The sequence below is a fragment of the Aedes aegypti genome, chromosome 1 (assembly GCF_002204515.2).
Source record: "Aedes aegypti strain LVP_AGWG chromosome 1, AaegL5.0 Primary Assembly, whole genome shotgun sequence".
Lineage (NCBI taxonomy): Eukaryota > Metazoa > Arthropoda > Insecta > Diptera > Culicidae > Aedes > Aedes aegypti.
In genome coordinates this window covers 155052482-155075552 of record NC_035107.1, presented here as the reverse complement: position 1 = coordinate 155075552, position 23071 = coordinate 155052482, and the positions used below count along the sequence as shown (strand labels likewise).

The 23071-nt window shown below is 35.8% G+C and overlaps 1 protein-coding gene across 1 annotated transcript in view; it reads right to left on the bottom strand.

The window, feature by feature from the left end:
• LOC5578382 (thymosin beta) overlaps positions 1–23071 on the bottom strand; it is a 40822-nt gene that overhangs the window by 12039 nt on the left and 5712 nt on the right. The window contains exons 2-3 of the mRNA XM_001663794.2: positions 2121–2266; positions 1191–1304 (exon numbers count right to left, since the gene is read on the bottom strand). Coding sequence (XP_001663844.1) covers positions 1191–1304; positions 2121–2259 — 253 coding nt within the window. The 5' untranslated portion in view covers positions 2260–2266. The remainder of the gene's footprint in view (positions 1–1190; positions 1305–2120; positions 2267–23071) is intronic.

The window sequence follows — 23071 nt, the reverse complement described above, 5'->3', positions numbered from 1 at the left end:
AGCTTGAAGCGATGAACGTTTCAAGACAAGCTCTCCACAATATCTGCTAGCAATCACCGGTCGTCGATAGACATTTCGGTTCTTTTCTGCTAAAGATAGATCCGATTGTATGCCAAAGACTATGGCTCATGCTTTTCAATACAGCTGGAAAAACAAGAACTACACCCAGCACCAAATAGTACGTAACTATGAGGCGGACCGGAAGGTTTGATGAGCAATCCCCACCAAAATTATGTTTTTCAAAAATGTTCACTAGAAAATTATAAGTAATTTGTTTACAAAATACAACTGTGGTATGAAAGGAGATACTTCTAACTAGTGATCCTTTATAAGAGAGATTCGCGGAAGCTGACATTTCTGTCAAAGTGTGAGCCAATCGAGCAGCGAGAACTGTCAAAGCGTGAGCCAAACGAACATGCGTTATGTTTGTTTTGAACTTTTCTTGAGTTGTTTTGCATAGAGCAACAATAATGGATTATTTTGCTCTTTTGAATTTTTGTCAATGCGATTTATTGCTGTTGTTTTTTTCTGCTGTTTATTTGTTTGGTAATGTAGCTCAAAGATCTATAACGAAACAAAATACACTCTTTAGCAATGAGGAAGTCATGTCCGTGTTACAATATTGTTCACGACGCTGAGCCAACTCAGCACTGTTGGTATGTTGCCAAATCATTCCATTTTACTTTTGCTTATCTCTTATATAAAGGATCACTACTTCTAACTACAAATTATCCTTATGGAACGATTGAACTGTATTGTGTTTCTATGCTTTTCAAGACCTTTTGCTTAGGTGGACCATACTGCCCCTATCGACCCTACACGGAGAAAAATCAGATCAGTTCGAAACAACTATTTTTTTTTTGCTGATTTTCAATCTAGAAATTTGTTTGTTTTTAATCATGAATTTGTTGCTACAAAGCCACACATTTGTATACATTAAGCCTAGAAAATTTAATGTTTTAAACTAATACTTTCATTTTGATTCAACAAAAATCACGCTTCAATCGAATAAATATCTGTATTGTTTTAAACTAAAACATAGGTTATTTTTGCCATAAACTGGGTTGTTAATAATGAAATTTACTTCCGAAATTCAAAGTGGTTTAGAAGTTAGAATCAACCAAACTACGACATAAAGAAATGTAAATAAAATCGAGTAAATGGTGCGTATTATTGTTATAGTTACTTACCTTCTTTATCCGGCAGAGGATTTTTCTCACATGTTTCAGCATGCTTCAATTTGGTGGCATCGAATGATTCAATGCCAGCGAATAGACTCTTTTGAGTCTTCTCTGCCTGCACATCTGCAAGTGAAAATGACAATGAAACGTTACGCGTCAAAATACTACATCTAGCGTCATAGAGAGTATATGCTAATATATACTACAGACACTTTATTCACAGACTGGCGAATAGAAAATCCTAAGAACTGGCAACGTAAAAATCGTACTAAAATCGCTGGCAACTTAAGAAAATGTTCAAGTTTTCAAGTGACCTTCTCATTTGAACAATGACAAAATCATATTTTTTCTCGATCAATCAATAAGTCAATAACCAATTGAGGTCAAATTTCGCCGAATATTTTTGAACTGCATTTTGTTATAATATCAAAGTTTTGTTAATTTTTCCTGTAATGCGACCTTTGGTTTGTTTTTTATTGATTTAAATATTTCTACGGTCACAATACTGCACACCGATTGAAGCACTCTCTACCTGTCATGTTCGATTGGCTCCGATAGCTTTATCCGCCCGACTGTGAATAGAGTGACTGTAAAATATACTATAGTCCATTTTACGAAACGACAACACTGATGATATTGCTGTTACTTTCACACGTTACGACACCGCCTACTGTTAAAATTTTATTCATAAAATAAGCGATCAGCTGTTCAAAAACGTCTCGTAAAATGGACTATATAGGCCTTTTCATGTGACAGGTCCGTCTATGCATTTGTTTACATCGGTGGAGAATCGGTGCTAACACGGGACTGTCATCTCCATAGAATAACTGTCAAAGAGTTTTCCGATCAGCTGATTTGAAACGTCTTATGATCTAGCATAATCGCAAAAAAAATCAATCGTCTGAAATCGACACCTTCAAACACATTATTAATTATTACCTTCGGCAGTGGGAAGAACAATTTTTTCCTGAGTATCAGCTTTCGAAAGATTTTCCGTTTTAAAACTCTCTAGTTGTGTCTTAAGATCAGCTCCGACTTTCTTGTAGTCCTTGACAGAAGTAGCATTGGCGGTTTCCATTGTATATCTGCATTGAAAATATAAAAAAAATGGATCATGAGTTTTTATTTTTAACAGATAATTTAAAAAATATTTTTCAATCACTTTTTAGCAACATCAGTCTGACATATAAGGCAGCATCCATTTATTACGTAAAGCCTAAATATTAGATTTTTTTCAACAATCTTCCCTCTGCCTCTCAGAGGGGAGCCTCCCAAGTCTCATACAAACGAAATAACTCCTATATAACTAGTGAAAATGTTCTGTTTCATGACGATAAAACTGATATTTATACTTGTATATGACTGGGAAAGCTTGTGCAACATATTTTTGTAGTCAAAATTATGTATTATATGAGTTTAGATATACATAAATATGTATTATACATAGTTCAACAAAACATGAACGCAACGAAATGCTAAGAACGTTTTTAATTGCAGATATTTTGGAATGTTGGCAATTGAAAATGAACAAGTGCAGGCATTGACAAGCCTTATTTTTTAATTGGGTCCGAAAATGTTTAATGAAATCTTGTTTTTATTTAACAACACGAAAGAGCATGTTACTGCAACTACTTAAGCATTTTTCCCGTTCAAATAACAGCTATATCATGTTTAAACTTTAATTTAAAAATTGGGTCCATAAATGAACCGTGACACTTTTGATCATGTTTGACGTTCACTTAGTCGACAAAAACACCACAGGGGTTTTAGTTTTAACACTGGGGTTGTTCCTATGGCATTTCGGAAGGGACACGGAAAACAAAATATACCCAAAAATTGAGTTTAAGCCAAGGGGTGTGACAAAATTTAAAGAAACATGAAAAATGGTTTTTACAGTCAACTCTCCATAACTCGATATTGAAGGGACCATCGAGTAAGAGAGGTATCGAATTATGGAACACAAAACCAGTGCAAATGCGATCCGAGGGACCATCGCAGTAGCCATGAAAACCAACTTTTACTGTGGTTCTCTAACTCGATATCGAGATACGAAATATCGAGTAAGGGAGAGTTAACAGTATATTTAAACCAACGAAAAACATTAAAAAATTGAGTAAACATGTGTTTTTGGCCTAAACTTAAGGCTCTAAAATTGGGACAGGGATTTAGGACCCTATTGCAGCGTTATGATTGAAGTTAATTGCTATTTACCTGTAAATTTATGTGCGAATTGAAATGTATGGTGAAAGATGCAATTATGCTTCGAATAAAAAACAGTTCGCCCCTCTATTGCGATTTTTTTACCACTTAGACTTTGATGATCTGAATTTCGTCTTTCTCAGATTTCGCCTTCGATTTCGCTGCCCCTTTTCGATCACCGCCGCCCATGCAATTATCCTGATGTTCATGACAGTTCACAGGGTTGGTAGCAAGAATTGGTACCGAAAAAAGTTATTTTAGTGACCAAATTTGAGAAATAAGTGACTTAAAAGTGACTTTCTATTCTCGAAAAAGTGACTAAAAGTGACTTGAAAAGCAAGCCGTAATCATTTTTATTTCAATTCTAGTATACTGTTTTACGATCAATATCAATTATGATAGGGAATACTCCATATGATCTTTTGCAGGTAGTAGGTCTAGTTGAGTACCATATTTGGACAAATTTAACAAACAGGGTAGTTTATATTTACGTAAATAATCCTTTTTTAGTAGATTTTCAATATTTTTAAAATTTTGTGACTTTTATATTACCAAAGTATTTTATATTGTAAATTTTAATAAGAATTTGGAACATTTGAAAAATTAAAATTTTTGTCATTTCACATTTTCATTTAAACTCCAGCTCTTCTACCTAATAAGGTCAATATTTTTATGCATTAATCTATATTTCAAATAAAAAATGATGACAGAAGATCGAATTTGATTGGAATACTGCTTAAATCGCGTCCTTTAAACGCCGACTAAGGAAGAAATTTTCAATAAGCAAATTTAATGAAAGGTATTCACATTCTAAGACTTCCTCGTGAAATTACGACAAGTAACTTTTCGTTTTGCCGTAAATTTATTATTACTCCGAAGACCTCTTGAGGAGTTTGTTTTGTGATTTTTACGAACTTTTTATGTAATTTTTCTTAGAATCGTTTATATACCTTCATGTATTCTATCTGTTTTTTTAAGGAAAAACCACGAACGAAAAAAATTGAAACTTAAAAACGAGAAATTCCGGAGAGTAATTATGGATGAATTTTTGAGAGAATCCTTATAAAAATGCCTGGATTAAATGAAAAAGGCGTAGGAATTATTGTAGGGCTTGTAAAAATGTCGTTATTTCTCGAAAACTCTATAATAAACCTTTGGGGAAAAACTTCTGTAGGGCACGCGGGAAGAATCCTAGAAGTAGCGATTGAAGAAATCTGTGAAAGAATCAGTGATCTTGAGGAAATACTGAGATTTTTTCTTCAGAGTAATCTCTGTGAAAATTACTGGAGGTAGTAGCGTAGGAATGCTCTAAAATTTTTAGTATAAAATTGAGAAGAAATTCCTCTGAGCTTCTATTGAAAAATTGCTGGTGGCATTCCTGGTGGAGTTCTTGAAAGTATTCCAGAAGGAATCTCTGGATAAATAGTTACGTAACAGTCCTCTGAAGGTTTTTCTGTTGCACCAGAATTCATTGCAAGCAGATTAACCATCTATTTCCAATGACTTTAAGGTAAAGATAAATCCAAGCCAAACCTCAAATTTTCAAGAGCACAAATCTGGAGAACCAAACATCCGTTTAGGCTGACAACTTAATCGATTGGTCACTAGCTGACGGTGACCAATCGATTAAGTTTTCAGCGCAAATGGGTGTTCGGTTCTTCAGATTCGTGCTCTTGAAAATTTCAAGTTTGGCTTCGATTCATCTTCACCTTAATCGATAGTTGCTTTGTGAAAAAGCGTTTTCATAAAAAGTAATTCAAAAAACAATAATTCAAAGGGTCTATTTTTTTCAAAATCAGTTTAAAATTTGTTGGTTGTTTTACAATAGTAAACTGATTGCTTACCAATAGTTTTACTATTCAAAAAGTTAGTTGACTTTTGGATTAATCTGATAAGTAAAGAATCATAATCTTCTGTTAACTCTCCCTTACTCGATATTTCATATCTCGATATCGAGTTAGAGAACCACAGTAAAATTTGGTTTTCATGGCTACTGCAATGGTCCCTCGGATCGCATTTGCACTGGTTTTGTGTTCCATAATTCGATACCTCTCTTACTCGATGGCCGCTTCAATATCGAGTTATGGAGAGTTGACTGTAGAAATTAATGCAGAGTATTCCTCTGGTTCGGTTTGCCTCAAGTTCGTCAAAAATAATTGAGCTACCATGGAAAAAAGAGGGTTATGGCAAAAAAGTGACTTTAGATACCATATTGATTATAATGTTTTTAGAGACCTTAACTAAAAACAAACACTTTTTAGAGATATGCATTGAAATAGTACCAAGCCTTAAAAAAAGCTGCTTACATGAAAATATACTATTTTTACTAGCTTTAATATTTTCCAACAAATATTATTTATTTCATATGCTCATGAAAGATACCCAACTAGAACTGGGAATCGTATTTGCCTTTCCCATTTTAGCAATCCTAAGTCCTACTTCCTTATTTAAACAAGTTATTCGGAATATTAAAAATAACTTAAAGTGCATTGACTTAATACCTCAAATTGTAACAGAAGAAATGTTGTGTTACAAAAAGGACATATTCTGCCATAATAATTACTGGTTCGAGGTTTTTTTTTTTCCTGCGTATATCCGAAATCCTCTGATAATTCCAGTTTTTTTCCAGGTTGAATAAAATTCCCTGATAATTCCAGGTATTCCAGGATTTTTCAGGTAGTAGACACCCTGCTAACTTAAAACTTAGCCTAAATTAAGAAGGTCGATTCAAAATTTTCTCCCGAAATTAGCTCAAAATAGTTGAAAAAAGTGACTTTTTGACGAAAAAAGTGACTTTAGTTGAAATGGCTTCAAAAAAGTGACTGGCCTCAAAAAAGTGACCAAGTCACTAAAAAGTGACTCGTTACCAGCCTTGCAGTTCACTCCGGCCGGCGCAGTGTTTACCATTTTCTCTTTGTTCTCGATTCACCAGCTGGTCTGGTTCACATAACAAAACCAGCTGGTCTTTCGATGTTTACAGTCATCGTCATTGTTCTAACCTCAACCTGGTGTGTCGAAACCAGCTGGTAGTGACAAAAATCAAGGATGAAAGGTAAATGGTGTTTGAAAATGTACCATCAGTACATTATTGGCAGCTTCTCAATTTCGTCCTGAAAGTCTAATCATTCGTGAAAATTACAATAAATCTTTCAATTAACATTGTGTGATATCAAAACAAGTAAATATATAAGCGTAGAGATCATCAGATTTTCGATTTCTACTCAAACACGTAAATTTTATAAAACTACTATTATAATTTTCAAGCCTTGAGAACAAAAATATTATGATTTTTTTAATTTGCATATTTACTAAAATCATAAAATCAAATAAAAATATGGTGCCTACGATACACTGCAGGGCGAATGTTTTGGGAAGAGACCAAAATCGCGTTGAATTGTCATTGTTCATTGAAGACAGTGCAAAGTATTTCGAGACCGCCAGTGTGTTGAATAAATATTTTTTACAGTCCATCAAAGGTTTGTTGAATTGTAAATATTTAGAGTGAATGAGAAGGTGCGAAACGTTATAACAAATGATATGATGAAAACATTCAAATAAGTTGATAATTAATACCACACTTCGGAAACCCACATGGGACATTTTTGCTTTTTGTGGCAGATTCACCTCCTTACAAAAAGATTTTAAAATCTTTGTAATATCCTTGTAAGTACCCGCAAAACGCGACTTGAAAACATATATTTTTTTTAAAACATTTGCTTGAAAGTTTCCAATGAACACCATAGGGAAAAGTTCTTGGCCGGCAGAGTGTCATCTATGGTATCAAAAGTATTAAATGTTGCTTTTGTTGCACTTGTTTTGTAGAATACTAAAATATTGTACATTTGACTGAAAACAAACATGAAAAACATATTTTATTTATTCAGAACATGTTTTAAAAGAGTATGAATATAACACATTCAGACCGAAATATGACATATAATCAAACATATGTTTTGATAAGCAAGGAAAGACGCCTATAAAACATAATATAATTGTAACATAGTAAACATAAATAAAACACTTGCAGCACATGGCAAACCCAAGTTCAATATAAGAAGAAAACAAGAAAACGACTCAAGTGAGACATGATATGTTTCAAAAACTTTCTAGCATTTCTCTTCATCGATTTTCTCTTCTGTGAATAAAGGTGATAAGATGCGGGTTTGTCAGCATTTTTTCACCTCAGGAGGCAATTTTGCATCGCTGCTGCTTAGCGTCCTGAAGTGAAAAATTGCTGACAACAACGGCGCGGGAAGTGATTGGCACTGGTTAACGACGAAGCGACTGGTTCGATAAAGAGTGCCAAGGAGTGACATACACGAAGAATGTCGCCAGAAGCCGTATGCTTGTGACCGGGACCCGACAGAACAGAGAGCGATACAGGACAGCGAGAGCCAAAAAAAGCGAATCCACCGCAGAAAAAAAAGACAGCACGAAGAAAGTGTGGTAGCTGAAGCTCAAGAAAGCATGAACCGGAATGATATGCGGAGATTCTATGTAACGGTCAATGGTGCGCGGCACAATACCGTACCAGTGCCCGCCATGTACACTGATCGAGAAGGGAATTTGCTAACCGATAAAACGGCGGTGGCTGCCAGGTGGAAGGAGCACTTTGAGCAATTGTTGAACGATGAAAATGGTAATGTAGCGAGGAACAGGATGAACATTGATGATGACGATCAAGATGTGGACCCACCGACCATATAAATAAATAAATAACATCTCACCATCTATTTATTGATTTCAAGGCGGCATACAACTCAGTGAAAATAAATGAGCTGTGGCAGATAATGTCTGAACATGGTTTTCCGGCGAAACTAATTACGGTGGATGGTTCGAAATCAAGTGTTCGGATCGCAGACCTTAGACGGGGAGCAGGGAGACGCACTTTCGAATTTACTGTTCAACATTGCACTCGAGGGTGCTATTAGGAGATCTGGCGTGCAGAGAAATGGCACTATTATTACAAGGTCGCACATGCTCCTTGGCTTTGCGGACGATATAAACCTAATTGGAATTGATCGCAGGTCAGTGGAAGAGGCCTTCGTGCATCTGAAGAGGGAGACAGCGAGGATAGGCCTGACCATTAATTCTACCAAATCGAAGTACATGGTTGCAGGTAGAGATAGAATCAGGCTTGGTGGTGTAGGTGCTGAGGTAGTGTTACATCCCCATTTGAAGTTGTTAGTTGTTTGAAGGTAGTGCACATCCATCCATTTGAAGTTGTTGAAGAATTTGTTCACCTTGGAACACTCGTGACATGTGACAACGACATTTCCCGCGAGCTCTACAATACGCCCGGCAATGGCGTGACGCTACGCTGTAGCCATCAAGGTATCAAGGTAGGTAGGTATATTATATTGCAGCTGAGTACCCATCAGGTAATCACAACTCCAAAGCGAAACTGCGAAAAAATTAAAAAGAGTAGTCTTGAAGCGATCGAAATTTGATACCTGTGTTTATTATTGCATTGAAAGAGATCAAGTTCTAATCGTGACAATATACGTTGATGATTTTTTTAACCAATGGTGAAATGATCTTATCTGTGAAACGAGACCTTGCCAAGAAACTCCGAATGGAGGGCAAAGCAAGTTCTGGGAATCAAGATTACCATAGGAGAAGGATTCATCACCATCGATCAAGAACGCTTTTTCTTCTTCTTAGCATTAACGTCCTCACTGGAACAGAGCCTGCTACTCAGCTTAATGTTCTTATGAGTACTTCCACAGTTATTAACTGAGAGCTTTCTTTGCCAAAGTTGCCATTTTCGCATTCGTATATCGTGTGGCAGGTACGATGATACACTATGCCTAGTCAAGGAAATTCCCATTACGAAAAGATCCTGGACGGACCGGGAATCGAACCCAGACACCTTCAGCATGGCTTTGCTTTGTGGTCGCTTACGCTAACCACTCGGCTAAGGAAGGTCCCTCGACTAAGAACGCTATGTAAACGAATTGTTGGAAAAATTCAAAATGGCTGGATGCAATTCCGTACAAACTTTCTTGAATCCCAATCAGAAGTTAACAAGCTAAATGAAACATAATACGGAACGTGAACGTGATAAAATGAAGATTTTTTTTTCGGCAATTAATCGAAAGCTTGCAGTTCCTGGCTCAGTGTTAAAGACCAGATATTTGCCATGCTGTAAACCTGGTGAGTAGTTTTTTGTGAAGACCCCGGAGAGGCTCACTGGATCGCTGCGAAACGTATCTGAGTTACCTATAAGGAACAAAAACATGGAAGCTCACTTATGCGAAGAATACTGCCAATCAACTTCAAGCTTACACCGATGCTGACTGGGGAAATGATGTGGATACAAAGCGCTCTACAGTGGCGTAGAGTTCGCGTACACTACCAACTGTTGCGCTCTCCACTACTGAAGCTGAACATATGACACTATCGGCCGTGACTCAAGAAGCGCTTTGGTGGCGAGGCTTTATTGCTGAACTTGAAGGAATCTCATCACCACTCCTAATTAACTGGAGCCATCAGCCTAGCGCAAAAAGAGATGGGATATTCCCCAAGAAGCAAGCATATTGATATAAGGCATCACTTTATTCGAGAGCAGATAGAAAAGAAGACCATACGATTGAAACATGTCGCTTCGAATGATCAACTGGTAGATATTTTCACCAAAGCAGTACCAGCCCCAAAGTTATTGGAAGCAAGGGCATCGTTAGAAGTTAATAAATTATAGCCTAATGGGAGATATTGAGTTGAAGAAGCCATGAATTTATAATGCCCCAGTAAATCATTCCCTATTCAAATCTGTTCACAATCAAACGTGTCTTTACTAACAAGTTACAATGAGTTCTTCGCTAATCCTTGACGACATAGTTATACTAGAACATGAATTCGGTCTTTAATCTCTTAGCGAAAAGCATGTTTGCAAGTTTGGGTCATTCTTGTATTCAAGGTCATAATTTTCTATATAACGTTAAATGCCTAGAGGTATGCAACGTCCTATATAGTTTACGTAATTCGTTCGATTTGGATCGAAACACACTTATTTATAAACCAAAAACAATTGATTTTTGATTGATTCAATGTCGCAACATGAGCATTAGGGTGCGGCTTATTTTTCAAAAGTTCTCAAAACCAAAAATTCGTGTGCTCTACTGATTTCAAATCACATTAAAAGAGAAACCTCAAAATCTGAGCCAAAAATATTATCATTTAGAGGTGGCGCAAGCGTCTTGAAGGTGAATTTTTAAGTTATAAAAAATGACCTTCAGTGAAGTAAACATAGCTTTGTTATTTTTCAACCGATTTTAAAACTTTTAGCAAAACTTCAACATTAAATTTATGAAAACTTTGTAGAACATCATTGTCTAAAATCAAAACAAGTTTCATTTAAAAGTATTTTACTCCAAAATTTTCCCCAAATTACTAAAAATTTCAACTTTGTTTGACCATAACTTCATGATTACTCAATCGATTCCAAATCTTTTTACATGCTTTTGAAGCTATTTCAATTGTCTTCAAATCTTTTATACATCACATTTCACTAAAAAAATGTATTGACCAAGTTATTCAGCAAAAACTGCACAAAAACATGTTTTTTTTAACGAAAAATTACAGTTTTTTCAAGTTTTTGCCAGTTAAATATTATCTCTAAAGCTCATAGTTTTTCTCATTTTTTAAACCTTTGAGAAGGACTTTGCAACAATTTTAAAATAATTTTGTAACAAAAATATGTTTGCAAATACAAATACAAATACAAATGAACAGTTGAAAACAACTAAATTTGCTTCAAAAATTTTAGAAAGATTCGGAATCGATTGAGTATTCAAGAAGTTATGGCCAAACAAAGTTGAAATTTTTAGTAAAATGAAGAAAAATTTGGATAAAAGTATTTTAAACTAAGACTACTTTTAATTTTAGACAAATTTGATATTCTACTAAATTTTCATAAATTTAATTTTGAAGATAATGGTGCTAAAAGGTTTAAAATTGGTTGAAAAATAACAAAGTTATGTTTACTTCACTGAAGCTCATTTTTATAGCTTGAAAATTCACCTTCAAGACGGTTGCGCCACCTCTAAAATTTAATATTTTTGGCTCAGATTTTGAGCTTTCTCTTTTAATGTGATTTGGATTCAGTAGAGTACGCGAATTTTTGGTTTTGAGAACTTTTGAGAACTTTTGAAAAATAAGCCGCACCCTAATGAGCATGGATCGATATCTATCAGAAATATTATTTTATGAAAATTCTAATCGACTTGTTATGGTGTTTCTCGATTTTTTTGCAACCAGCGAACATTCAACAATCGCGTGTAGTGGACCCCCAACGAGCGAATCCCCACTGTACTGTTTTAACCATAGAGTAAAGTGGGGCAAGAGTTTCTTCTTAAGATTTATAGCTCAATTCAAAACTACTGTTGAAAATGTCATGGTGGTTCAAATGCTATTCAAGTAAAAAGCTTTCGCTCGAAAAATTGTAGAAATCGATTGAGATTTGGAAAAGTTATGGCTATTTTTCGTTTTTAGACGTGAACATTACAATTTTAAGTCGAAATTTAATTGCATCAAACAAAATAAAAATAAATTGTTCTAGAATGGTGATTAATGCATTCCAGTCGAATTTGGTAGTGAAACTTTAGAAGAAAAAACACCACAATCATTTTAAGGACTAACATCTTGTGGATGCTATATCTTTCTAATTTGTCAATAAAATCGCAATCGGTTTTCTGTAAATCGTCCGACTGATATTCTACGATGTTGTTATTTATTTATAATAAATTTATTTAGCATAGACTTATGCACATCAAATAAATATAAGTGATTTAATTTCTGTGTATAAAAGAAAAAAATACAATAGTATGACGATATTTCTAATTATTAAAACCACTACTACCACTATTACTATTACAGGCATCTCAACAATATTTTAATAATGAATAGCAACAAATACTTCATTCACAATCATGCACTATTGTAACAGATGTCGGAACCCAAACTTACAAACATTTCATCAAATCAACAGATATAGAAATCAGCAACTCTTAATAAATAAATGCTTTGATGTATAATAAAACGTGCAATCGAATGAGTCACAGTATGAGACAGTGGATGAGCCGAGGCTTGTTTCAATCTCCCTCAATTTCACTGTACCTACTTCGTGACCCCAATAATACAGCGTCACGGCAACTTTCTGATTCTGCAGCACGTTTTGTTCGACGAACTTGTTTTTTATCGAAGGGAAGGTAACATCCAAAAACGCTACTTAAAACACAGTATATGTATGACTGCAACCTTGCTTCAACCAGCCATAGCTAGCAACCACAAGCAGACATGCCCATATATGCGCGAGACAACTATATTTGGGAATACACTGTAAATCAACATCTGAGAGGTATAAGTTTAGTGTGAGAATGCTGGTCTTTCATTGCTTTTGCCTTATACGGTACCATTTTTTATCAACACAAAGGCACGTTTGAATATTTACTGTTGCATGCAAACATGTACTAACATCGATAGAATCTGAGGCCAAATATCATTGGTCGAATATATTAATTTATCTCTCATTTACACTCATAAAAGGTATTATCAAATGCTTCCCTGTGCGCATCAGAATAGCAGTCAATAAGGTTGTTCAATGAGAGCTAGGAATGCTCGTTCAATTAGAGGTAGGAATGGATTACGATTGCTTGCGAGCTCGTTTTTGGTATTCATTAAAACTCCTCAACAATCAACATGAAGACGCCAAAGTGAAGCTCATTCTCAAACTAGCCTTTTACGAGCACTAATGGCTGCGCTGGCTGCCGCAATCAGGCTTGCTTTCTGGTATCAAACTGTATGACGTTTGGTTTGGGTCAGTTCAATTAGGCATTTCACGGCGAAATTCTTTCTCTTTTGCTCTTCAACAAAACTTGAAAGCAATGGTGCCAGTACCTGTCAACTTTGACAGGTACTGGCACCGTTGTTTTCAGATTTCCCGAAGGAGGGAAAGAGAGCGATTTTTTGATGACCTCACCGTGCAATGGGCAATAGGCCTTCTCACCAGATATGCATCACTGTTAAGCATCAAGCTTGTTTGAAACAATCATATTTTTTGTTGATTTTGAAACTAGAAATTTGGTTGTTCCTAATCATGAATTTGTTGTTACAAAGTATTTGCTTTGTAAAAATCAACCTGAAAAGCTGTGATGTTTAAAACTAAAACTTTGTTTTGGCAACAATGATGACTTTTCAGCTTGCATTTCAAAGTGATAAAACTCAGCCTTGATAATGTATATTGACTTGGAAAAGTATCACTGTATGCGCTAACATACATAAAATATGCTGATACTTTTCCAGCTGTGTCAGTGCAAAACCAACAGATTTTCTTTGATTCGAAATCGTGAGATGCACTAGCAACAATCATTAACGACGCATACAAATTTCAATGACGGCCTACTTCGCCTTAATTTCAAAATAAAACTAATTTACTTTTATCACAAACTGGGTTTGGAGCAAGACATCAAACGCTAAAAAAGTACATGTTGAAGGTGTCCGGGTTCGATTCCCGGTCGGTCCAGGATCTTTTCATAATGGAAATTTCCTTGACTTCCCTGGGCATATAGAGTATCATCGTACCTGTCAAACGATATACGAATGCGAAAATGGCAAGTTTGGCAAAGAAAGCTCTCAGTTAATAACTGTGGAAGTGATTATTGAACACTAAGCTGAGGAGCAGGCTCTGTCCTAGTGAGGACAATGCCAAGAAGAAGAAGAAGAAGAAGAAGAAGAAGAAGAAGAACAAACTACATTTCGTAGGTTTGAATTTTGATTTTCAGGCAAACGGAACTAAGAAATACCCCTAAAAAACCTTATATCTTACTACGACTATGTGTTATATTATTTTTCTCTGAAATATACAACTTTAGGCATTCAAATATTAAAAGAAAACAAAAAATCGTTTTTCTTATGATTTTATTACAGTTTTTGGGAAATTATTTAATTGATAACCCTTTTACTGTTTTTCCTAGCTTCGACAATGTTGAGAGTTTTTCTTTTGAAGATCTACACTAAATAGAAGTGTCGAATTGTTAAACAAAATTGAAAATTGATTGCATAGCGGCACTGAAATATTGTTTTATAGGTTTGGTAAACATTTTAAGTAAGAGCCCCCCCATTCTCCATTTTCCTTGCTACTACCCTGCCCATAACTGCAAAACAATCACATTCGACATTTTTGACAAAATGGAGTTAATACAGGTTAATACCATGGAGAGTCATCAAATGATAAATACTTTCGATCAACTTACATCAATCAATCTGTTAGATTGTTCTAGAAAATTCGAAAAAAAAATACCAAGTTGTTTTGTCACATTGGTAATTATAATCGCATAACAGTAACATTTAGATTATAAATGGGCCTAGTAATGTGATAGCAATGAAATTTCAATCAGAATTATTTTCTGACAATTCACCTAGTATGCGATATGAGTTGTACAAAATATCAGCCTCAAATAAGCACTTTTTAGTTCCTGGTAATTTTTAGAAATTTTCGTTTCCTCCCATACTGCCATAAAACGCACACTTGGTATTCCATTTACTCAATGCCTACTTTTGTCGAATGTTAGCTCCCATAAGAATCCATGTAAATTAGTGACGTAGTTATTTTTTTACGTTTTTTCTCCTTACTTATACATAGCCATTGCTTCTTATTCCACTTCTTAGTATATATTCTCATTGGTACTCCTCATAAACGATTTGTGTGATCAACTGGACTGTGGCAAATTACTCTATGCAGATGACTTAAAGTTAATTCGTACAATCAAAACATTGCTGGCCTGGGGCGCGCTGCAAGCCGATGTCGAAAAAGTGTCCAATTGGTGCGATTTTAACGGAATGGAGATGAATGCTAACAAATGCAAGGTTATATCGTTCATCCGTTGACAGTCTACAAAATTTGACTATTGCTTGAATAACTCCACGCTGGAGAGAGTTTCGTCTATCAAGGATCTTTTTTTTTTTTTTTTTTTTTTGTATGGTATTCAGTTGGAGCTGCCTGACAGCTTAACTTGTCAAGGCTGAACCCTCGGTCTGGCTTTTGCCAAGTTTCCCCTCTACCAGGACCAATACTCAGACGGACTAGGCAATGGCGCCCACATGAACACTGTTTTTTTATTAGTATTGTGACGTGGTAGTTTTTGAAAAGTGCCCATATTCCCTTGCTTCTGAGAAAAGGAAGCATTGTGAAAATCAGCAGCTCCATCAGAATTTGTTTGAAATAGTTGTGTAGTAGTGTCATTACTAATACTGTCTAGTCGAAATAGTTTTGAATAATTTGTCATTCAAGTGCTATTCTGATTACTCCTGTCTTTTACGTAAGATTAGAGTCTTAAATGTCAATTGTCGTCAAGTTTTAACAAAATTAGGCTGTTTAGTAGTAGTTCTAGTTAATTTTATTTTTTGTTGTTAAAAGTGTTTATTGGTCATTACGTTCATATATCCTTAAAGAAAAAAGTCGCTTTCCTTGTCTGTTCAACAATTTTTCGAAACTAGCAAGTGTACCCTAATGATCGATCTCAGCGTCTTACTTTCCATAGTCATTTTATAGTGAATATTGAAGAGTAAAGTTACCTTAGGCTTCTATTACAGTCTCCTACATGATTCACTTTTCGGTGGCAAATGCAATGCTTCACAACGCCTACTTTCTACTTGTAAATTTTGCGAAAATGAAGCTGGAATTAGATTATTTATACCGCTGTTACAAAAGAGGTATTTCTTATTATGGCAATGTAAAAACCATATTAAAATAAGATTGTCGCCACTTATTTCTACTCAGTGAATCTACTAGTCATTTTCCTAAGAGTTCCTATGTATTTCCTACGTCGTATATGATAACGATGTATCTAACTAGCTAATAGTAAGAGTGGCTACGGATCATTCTGGTTAGCAAAAGGCAAACTGAACGTCACCAATAGTATTAATGTCCACTTCGAATAGATTAATTATTTGAAATGGGCATCAATTCTATCAATGACGCAGAATGTCTGTTGGATCACATCCGAGATATTATTGCGTCTATGCCATATGAATTATGACGCGGCTTTAAGCAAAAAGTGCCAAAATGTGATACCACCACTACAGGTTACGCCTTTGGTTTCCATCATATGGGCTAATGGATTATGCCCTCCCATCGCGGCAAGGTCGCATAACCAAGGGGAGGGAGTTTCGTCTATCAAGGATCTTGAAGTGATATTGGATTCCAACCTCCGATTCCATGAACATATCGCCACGATGGCGGCCAAAGCCAATGCTTAGAAACAGTTTCTCACCGAAGTTGTTTTTTTTTTCTTAAAATCTATGCGATTGAAAACCTACACGCGAAAAACTGATTTTCTCCAAAACCATGCGTCGGAACTACGTCGAGCAGATCCGCTGTTCAGCGCACTATGCTCGATGTTAGGTTCAACGCATAGAGGCATAGATTTAAAGAAAAATCGGTTTTCGCGTGTCGATGATTTCGGCTTTCAACTGGAGACGCGATACCTAACTTCGGAAGTGGTGCATTCGATTCGCTCTAATGTGCCCTACTTCCGAAATAGGGTATCCCGCACAGATTCTGAAAAAAATCCAACTTCGATGAAATGCATTTTCTAGCGAGTATATATTTCCCTGTCCTTTGGTTCAGAAAGGGGTATGGGCGCGTTCTGCCAACTCGGTCGAGGCAGATTTCTTGTGTGAACAAGTTACAACATGGACGTTCTAAAGTGCCAGAATGAAGTGTTGTGCTTGTGGGGAGCACTTGAAGATGGGATGGAAGGTCATTACTTCGCGTTCGTGCTTTACTTTTGCTTATCTCAATAACCGACCCTAAGTTTAACTATCGAAATTAACAGTTGCAAATACAATAATCGTTCTGAGCTCACTAACATGTCGTCGCGTTAATTTTATCATAATGATCTTTTATCTACATCCGTCGAACCATTCTGAATGGCCGTTGTGAGAATATCACCAAGAACTTCTCACATGCATTAAAGCTGAATTGGCCTACATTGAAACATTGAGGTTTTCGCTCTTTTGGATTCATTTTTTGTTGTTCGTCATCAGTATTGTTGAGATGTCCTGAATGCCGCACATGGCGTACAGTGATCATTGCCATGGAGTTTCTCGTAAGCTGCATGGGGATTGCTATCATGGGAATCCAAAGAGCGAATTTTGTATGATTTCATTGTAGGCCAATACAGCAATAAAGCATGTAACAATCACTAACATTTCTTCTCTCTTTATCCTTGTTTTCATATCTAACCCGCCATTACAACGAGGAAAAATCCATCGGAGAGGAAAGACATGCAGCATATTGGCTGAGAAAAGATAGGTATCATGTTTTTATAAATATTCTAATTACTGATTGCAAGGTGAATCAGATTAATTAAATTTTTAACTAATAACAAACTTGTTCCACAGAGCTATGTACAAAACACCACCCAAAATCCCTCCTTTCCCATATCCTTAGGCAAAACACTTCACTACCGTTATATGTATGACTGATTCATGTTCTTTTGACCTTGCATCATTCATACGTGTATTGGAAGTCAAGAGTAGAAGCAAAACTTAAAGAACCTTCTGGTCAAAGATGTTGCGTTGCCTACTTCCCAAACTCCAAAATTCCCTCGGTGTATTATGGACGGTGTGAGTTTTCAAACTTATACTGGAGACTTGGCCCCTGACCCCCTTGTACATCAATAAAATAAAATAAAATAAAATAAAAAAAACTTCGATGAAATGCATTTTCTAATGATTGATCTAAAGAGTCTAAAATACAAAGAGACAAAATCTGATCATATTGAAAACAAATCAGCTAGCAACTATGCCAAATCTATTACGCAGCACTGTCAATGTTGAATCTCACGCTTTAAGTGGTCACAGGTTTCATGTGTTGAATTCACACAGATTTGATTACATAACAAATAAAAAATGAATACACTGAATGTGTGTAAAAGCAATGTATTGAGTAGAATGAAAATGGCAACCGATACTCGTGTATTCAGAAAATATACTACTTCAGAAGAAGCAACATTTTCGTGGGCGGTACATTTTTGTGTGAGCCATTTTCAGCTTTTGTAAAAAAGTATTTGACAAATCTCCTGCTGGATCATTCCAATCCAATCCATTGACAGTAAATTTGGAATTCCAATTGGAACATTTCGTTTCTTTGTTTATAAAATTGGCCGAATTTGCAATACACAACCACAGATAACAGACGTATCCGATTGTAAAACTGTGTAAGCCAATTAACGATCATTTTAAATGGTAACACAAGTAGAAACATCATGGTGGCGCTGTTCCCATGACGATGTCAGTGGTGAATATGAAACATTTCAAGATTGGGTAGATGTATTAATCTCCGCCCCCTCCCTAGTTTTCGCCCCCTGATAGAACATTAGCTTGTTCTGGATTGTAATAAAATAAAAATGTTTTACGTTTTAACTTATATAAAAGATTGGAATAAAATATATTTAGTTTCCAAATGTTACTAATTAAAGCAATCTTCTAAATCGCCAAATAAGCACATATACAAATGTTGAAAAGATGATACGCTATTTTTTGCGTTCAATGAGAAGAGCGTCTATTTTAAAAGGCAAGGGAAACATATTAAGATAAATATTTTATCTGTAAAAAGTTCTGTATCAGAACTATTTGATAAGACATGCATCAGCAAGAGACAAGAATAGATGTTTTTTTCAACTATTCCAGCAATTATAACCAGTTTTAAACTATTTTTTCATGGTGGCGAAAACTAAAGCACGTTTTCGTACTATTCTAATCTTCGCCCCTGGCGAAACTACCTGTAACGTTCTTTCAGTGGTGCGTGCATTAATTTTTGCCCCTCCTCGAAATTGTTCGAAAAACAAAACAAACTCATTGATTTTTAACCTGCTTACAGGAGGTTTAAGGATTTTCTGAATGTGCCGAATAGTTCCTTCTTCTTGGTAAAACGTTTCCACTGGGACAGAGCCTGTTCTCAGCATTATTCATATGAGCACTTGCACAGTAGGGGCCGTCCATAAATGACGTAGCATTTTTTCACTGATTTTTTACACCCCCTCCCCCCTCGTAGCATTTAGTCACAAATGCTGTTACCCCCCTACGTAAATATATGTAGCATACCAAGAACCCCCCCCCCCTTTTATTTTTTTTCTCTGTGATTGGGCCAACACGAAACATTAAAATCCAAAAATTCAACATATTAATTGATGTTAATTTGTATGATTAATATGATAATAACTGACTGAAACGTCAGGAAAATCTGACGAATGATAGTTTGATATACGTAGCATATACGTACATATCCTTATTTGGAATGGATCTTCGTTGTTAGAGAAAAAATAACAATTGTAATATTTGGAATGTTTAAAAAATCAGCGATTTTGATACAATCATCTTTATTAATATTTCAGCTAAACATCACCATCGTTACGTCTTGTTGACAAATGGAAAAACAATATTTTTAATTAGATGAAGCATTGATTTTTACTTAACTTATTAAACCATTAATTTGTATGTTTACAAATAAAACATTTTAAACACGAATTAAATATAATATTTACATAACTATTTGAAGCTTCATAAAATCTGTTTGATTGTATTTATCAGGAAAATTTAAAATTTCTTAGAGAAGTTTTAATCTAATCATATGAATGTGTTGAAGCTGAATCATCATTTTATAACCCAAATTAATAAGTCAGACAGAGAAGTTTGATAGAAAAAAAACTGTTTGTCAGTTTCTTTAGCGCTATTTTTTACCGAAAATATTCAAAATGCTACGTCTACTAGTTGAGACCCCTCCCTCCCCCTCGTCACACATCGTCACAAATCCATGAAGACCCCCCCCCCCTGAAATGCTACGTCATTTATGGACGACCCCTTATTAACTGAGAGCTTTCTTTGCATAAGCTGCCATTTTCGTATTCGTTTATTCTGTGGTAAGCACGAAAACACTATATGCCCAACGAAGTCAATATTATTCCCGTTAAGAACAGATCCTTGACCGACCAGGAATCGAACTCAGACACCTTCAACATGGCTTTACTTTGTAGACGCGGACGTTACCACTAGAATTAGGTAGGATTAAGAACTTCATCTACGATTTTCAACCGACTACTAAAATCTGTTTAGTTTACCATAATCTGGTACAAATCCTGTGCAGTAAATGTGACCATGCCCATAGTAGCATTCACTATAAAGCATTTCAATTCCTGGGAATAATAACATATTTCACATAAATGCTACAACAGCATAAATAAGTACTTTACAATAATAAAAACAATACATAGTGGAAATCAGGACCTTCCATAGCCTTCGTTAGTAGGCGGCTATAAAGCAAATCCATACTGAAGGTGTCTGAGTTCGATTTTCGTAATGGAAATTTTCTTTGACTTCCTTATTCATGAAGTATCATCGTGCCTGCCACACGGTATACGACTGTAAAAATGGAAACTTATGTAAAGAAGCCATTTAGTTCATAACTTTTGAAGTACTCTTGAAAAAAGGTGAGAATCAGGCTCTGTCCCAGTGTGGACGTAATGCGAAAAAGAAGAAGACATAGTGGAAATAGGCAGGATAAGCACCAGTTAAGATGAAAAGTGAGAAAGATAATAAGTACTTGATTAAACTATCGAAAACCTGTACCGTGCACCCCCGCTAATTTGAACGGTATCTCATGCAAACCATCGGGGTTTATTTTTAATTTGAACATCTAGTCACCCTAGAAACGTGTTTCTGGTTACCTCTTTCACTGTTTTGTTTTGATTGTACGTTTCGTTACCCTGCGTTCCATCTCATTTCACTCCGTTCCATGAGCTAAATGACGTTTGAACCATTTTTAATCTGAACGATGTGCAAATTAGCGGGGTACAGATTAAAAAGTGTTCAGATTAAATGTGGTCAAACCAACGGGGGTACCCGGTACTTCAATTAATGGGAGCGAAGATTAGAGCATGGGTGGGGCGAAGATTGAATTTGGGGGGACGAAAATTAAAGCACAGCTGCAGCTTGATCATCGTAAAATAATAGATGAATAGTTTTTTTTTTCTGTTCGGAACATAAACCACTGCGACCAATATTTGATCTAGTGTAGTATATCCCGTGTCCTTTGTATAGTGCATGTCGTGTTACCTAAAGAAACTATAAGCAAAGAAGCGAAATGTTCCAATTGGAATTCCAAGTTTACTGTCAATGTCATTCCAATCGAGCAGGAGACTTGGCAAACACTTTTTTACACAAGCTGAAAACGACTCACACAAAAATGTTACCGCCCACGAAAATTTTGCTTCTTCTGAAGTAGCATATTTTCTGAATACTTGAGTGTCGGTTGCAATTTTCATGCTTTGCATAAATAATGCTCTACTCATTACATTGGTTTTCCACACATTCAGTCAATTTTTCATTCGTTACCCAACGCATAAAACCTGTGACTCACTTTTAGCATGGGATTCAACATTAGCAGTGCTGCGTAATAGATTTGGCATAATTGCTAGCTGATTTATTTTGAATATGATCAGATTTCGTCTTTTTATAATTTAGACTCTTTAGTGTTACCTTATCAGTATTGAGAAGTGATAAAGTATTCGGTTTTCTTACAGTTGTAATTCCTAACTTGATCGCAGGAAAGGATTCTAATTGAAAGGTTTTGCTATTTATACCCTTTGAAGAATGTGGTGGGTACACTCTCCACAGGCGCGCCCCTTTATCAGTCAAAATCGGATCCCTCGATAAAGCCAAGAAATTACACCGATATTGTCCATGCATCAGAATCCTAGTCCTTACTTCTTCAAACTAGAGAACTAAATAAATAAAAGATTAGAAAACAAATTGTTGCATTCGACTCATTTTTTTTTCTTGTCTCAAGATTATTCTCGGCAACTGGGGAAACCGAGACTTGTCACTTTCAACAAGGTTTACAAATGTAACAAGGACTAAAAAATGTTCCTTTGATTACTATAATATCCTGTTTGAAGCAGTCAGGACTAGGGTTCACTGGTATGAATAGCTGAATAAACCCAATAACATTATTTGATATTGACTAATATAGTCAGAAATTAATAATTCCTGCGACTACATGGTTTAGGGGGGCGAAATCTAGTGCTTCTACCCTACTGATATTCATCGCTGTTTGACGCAATACGCTGAGTGGCGGCGCTAGTGATATCAGCGTGTTTCAGTTTGAATATACACAGGTTTTCAGAAGATTTTTGTTTTAGCAAAAACATCTGTTATCTTGGTTGTTGTGCAATTCCAAATTCGGCGGGCCGAAAGTTCACGAAGTTGCACGAAGATGACGTCATGTTGGCAAGCTACGAACACAATTTTTGACAGACTTGTCGTCACCAACAGTTGATCGTTTTGTTTACATCTTTTTCGTGACTAATACAAGCAAACACATACTTAAAGCCAGACCTGTTATATAGGCCTCTGCACTGTTTTGATTTTGTATGGGATTTTGACTTTTACTGGCCTTGTTGTTTACAAACTTCATGAAAGAATAAAAGGGAGAGGTACATTTTTGTGCAGAGCCCCATAGGACATTGATACCAGGAGTCACTGAACACGATGAGTGTGCTTGTTGTCTAGTCCATGTACTGTGTTTCGAAGTTGATGGTTCTGTATGATCAGTGACTGCTGCGCTTATATTTGGAGACATGTGCAGACAATCGCGATAATAGGGTCCTAAATAAATATTCAACCCAGACTTA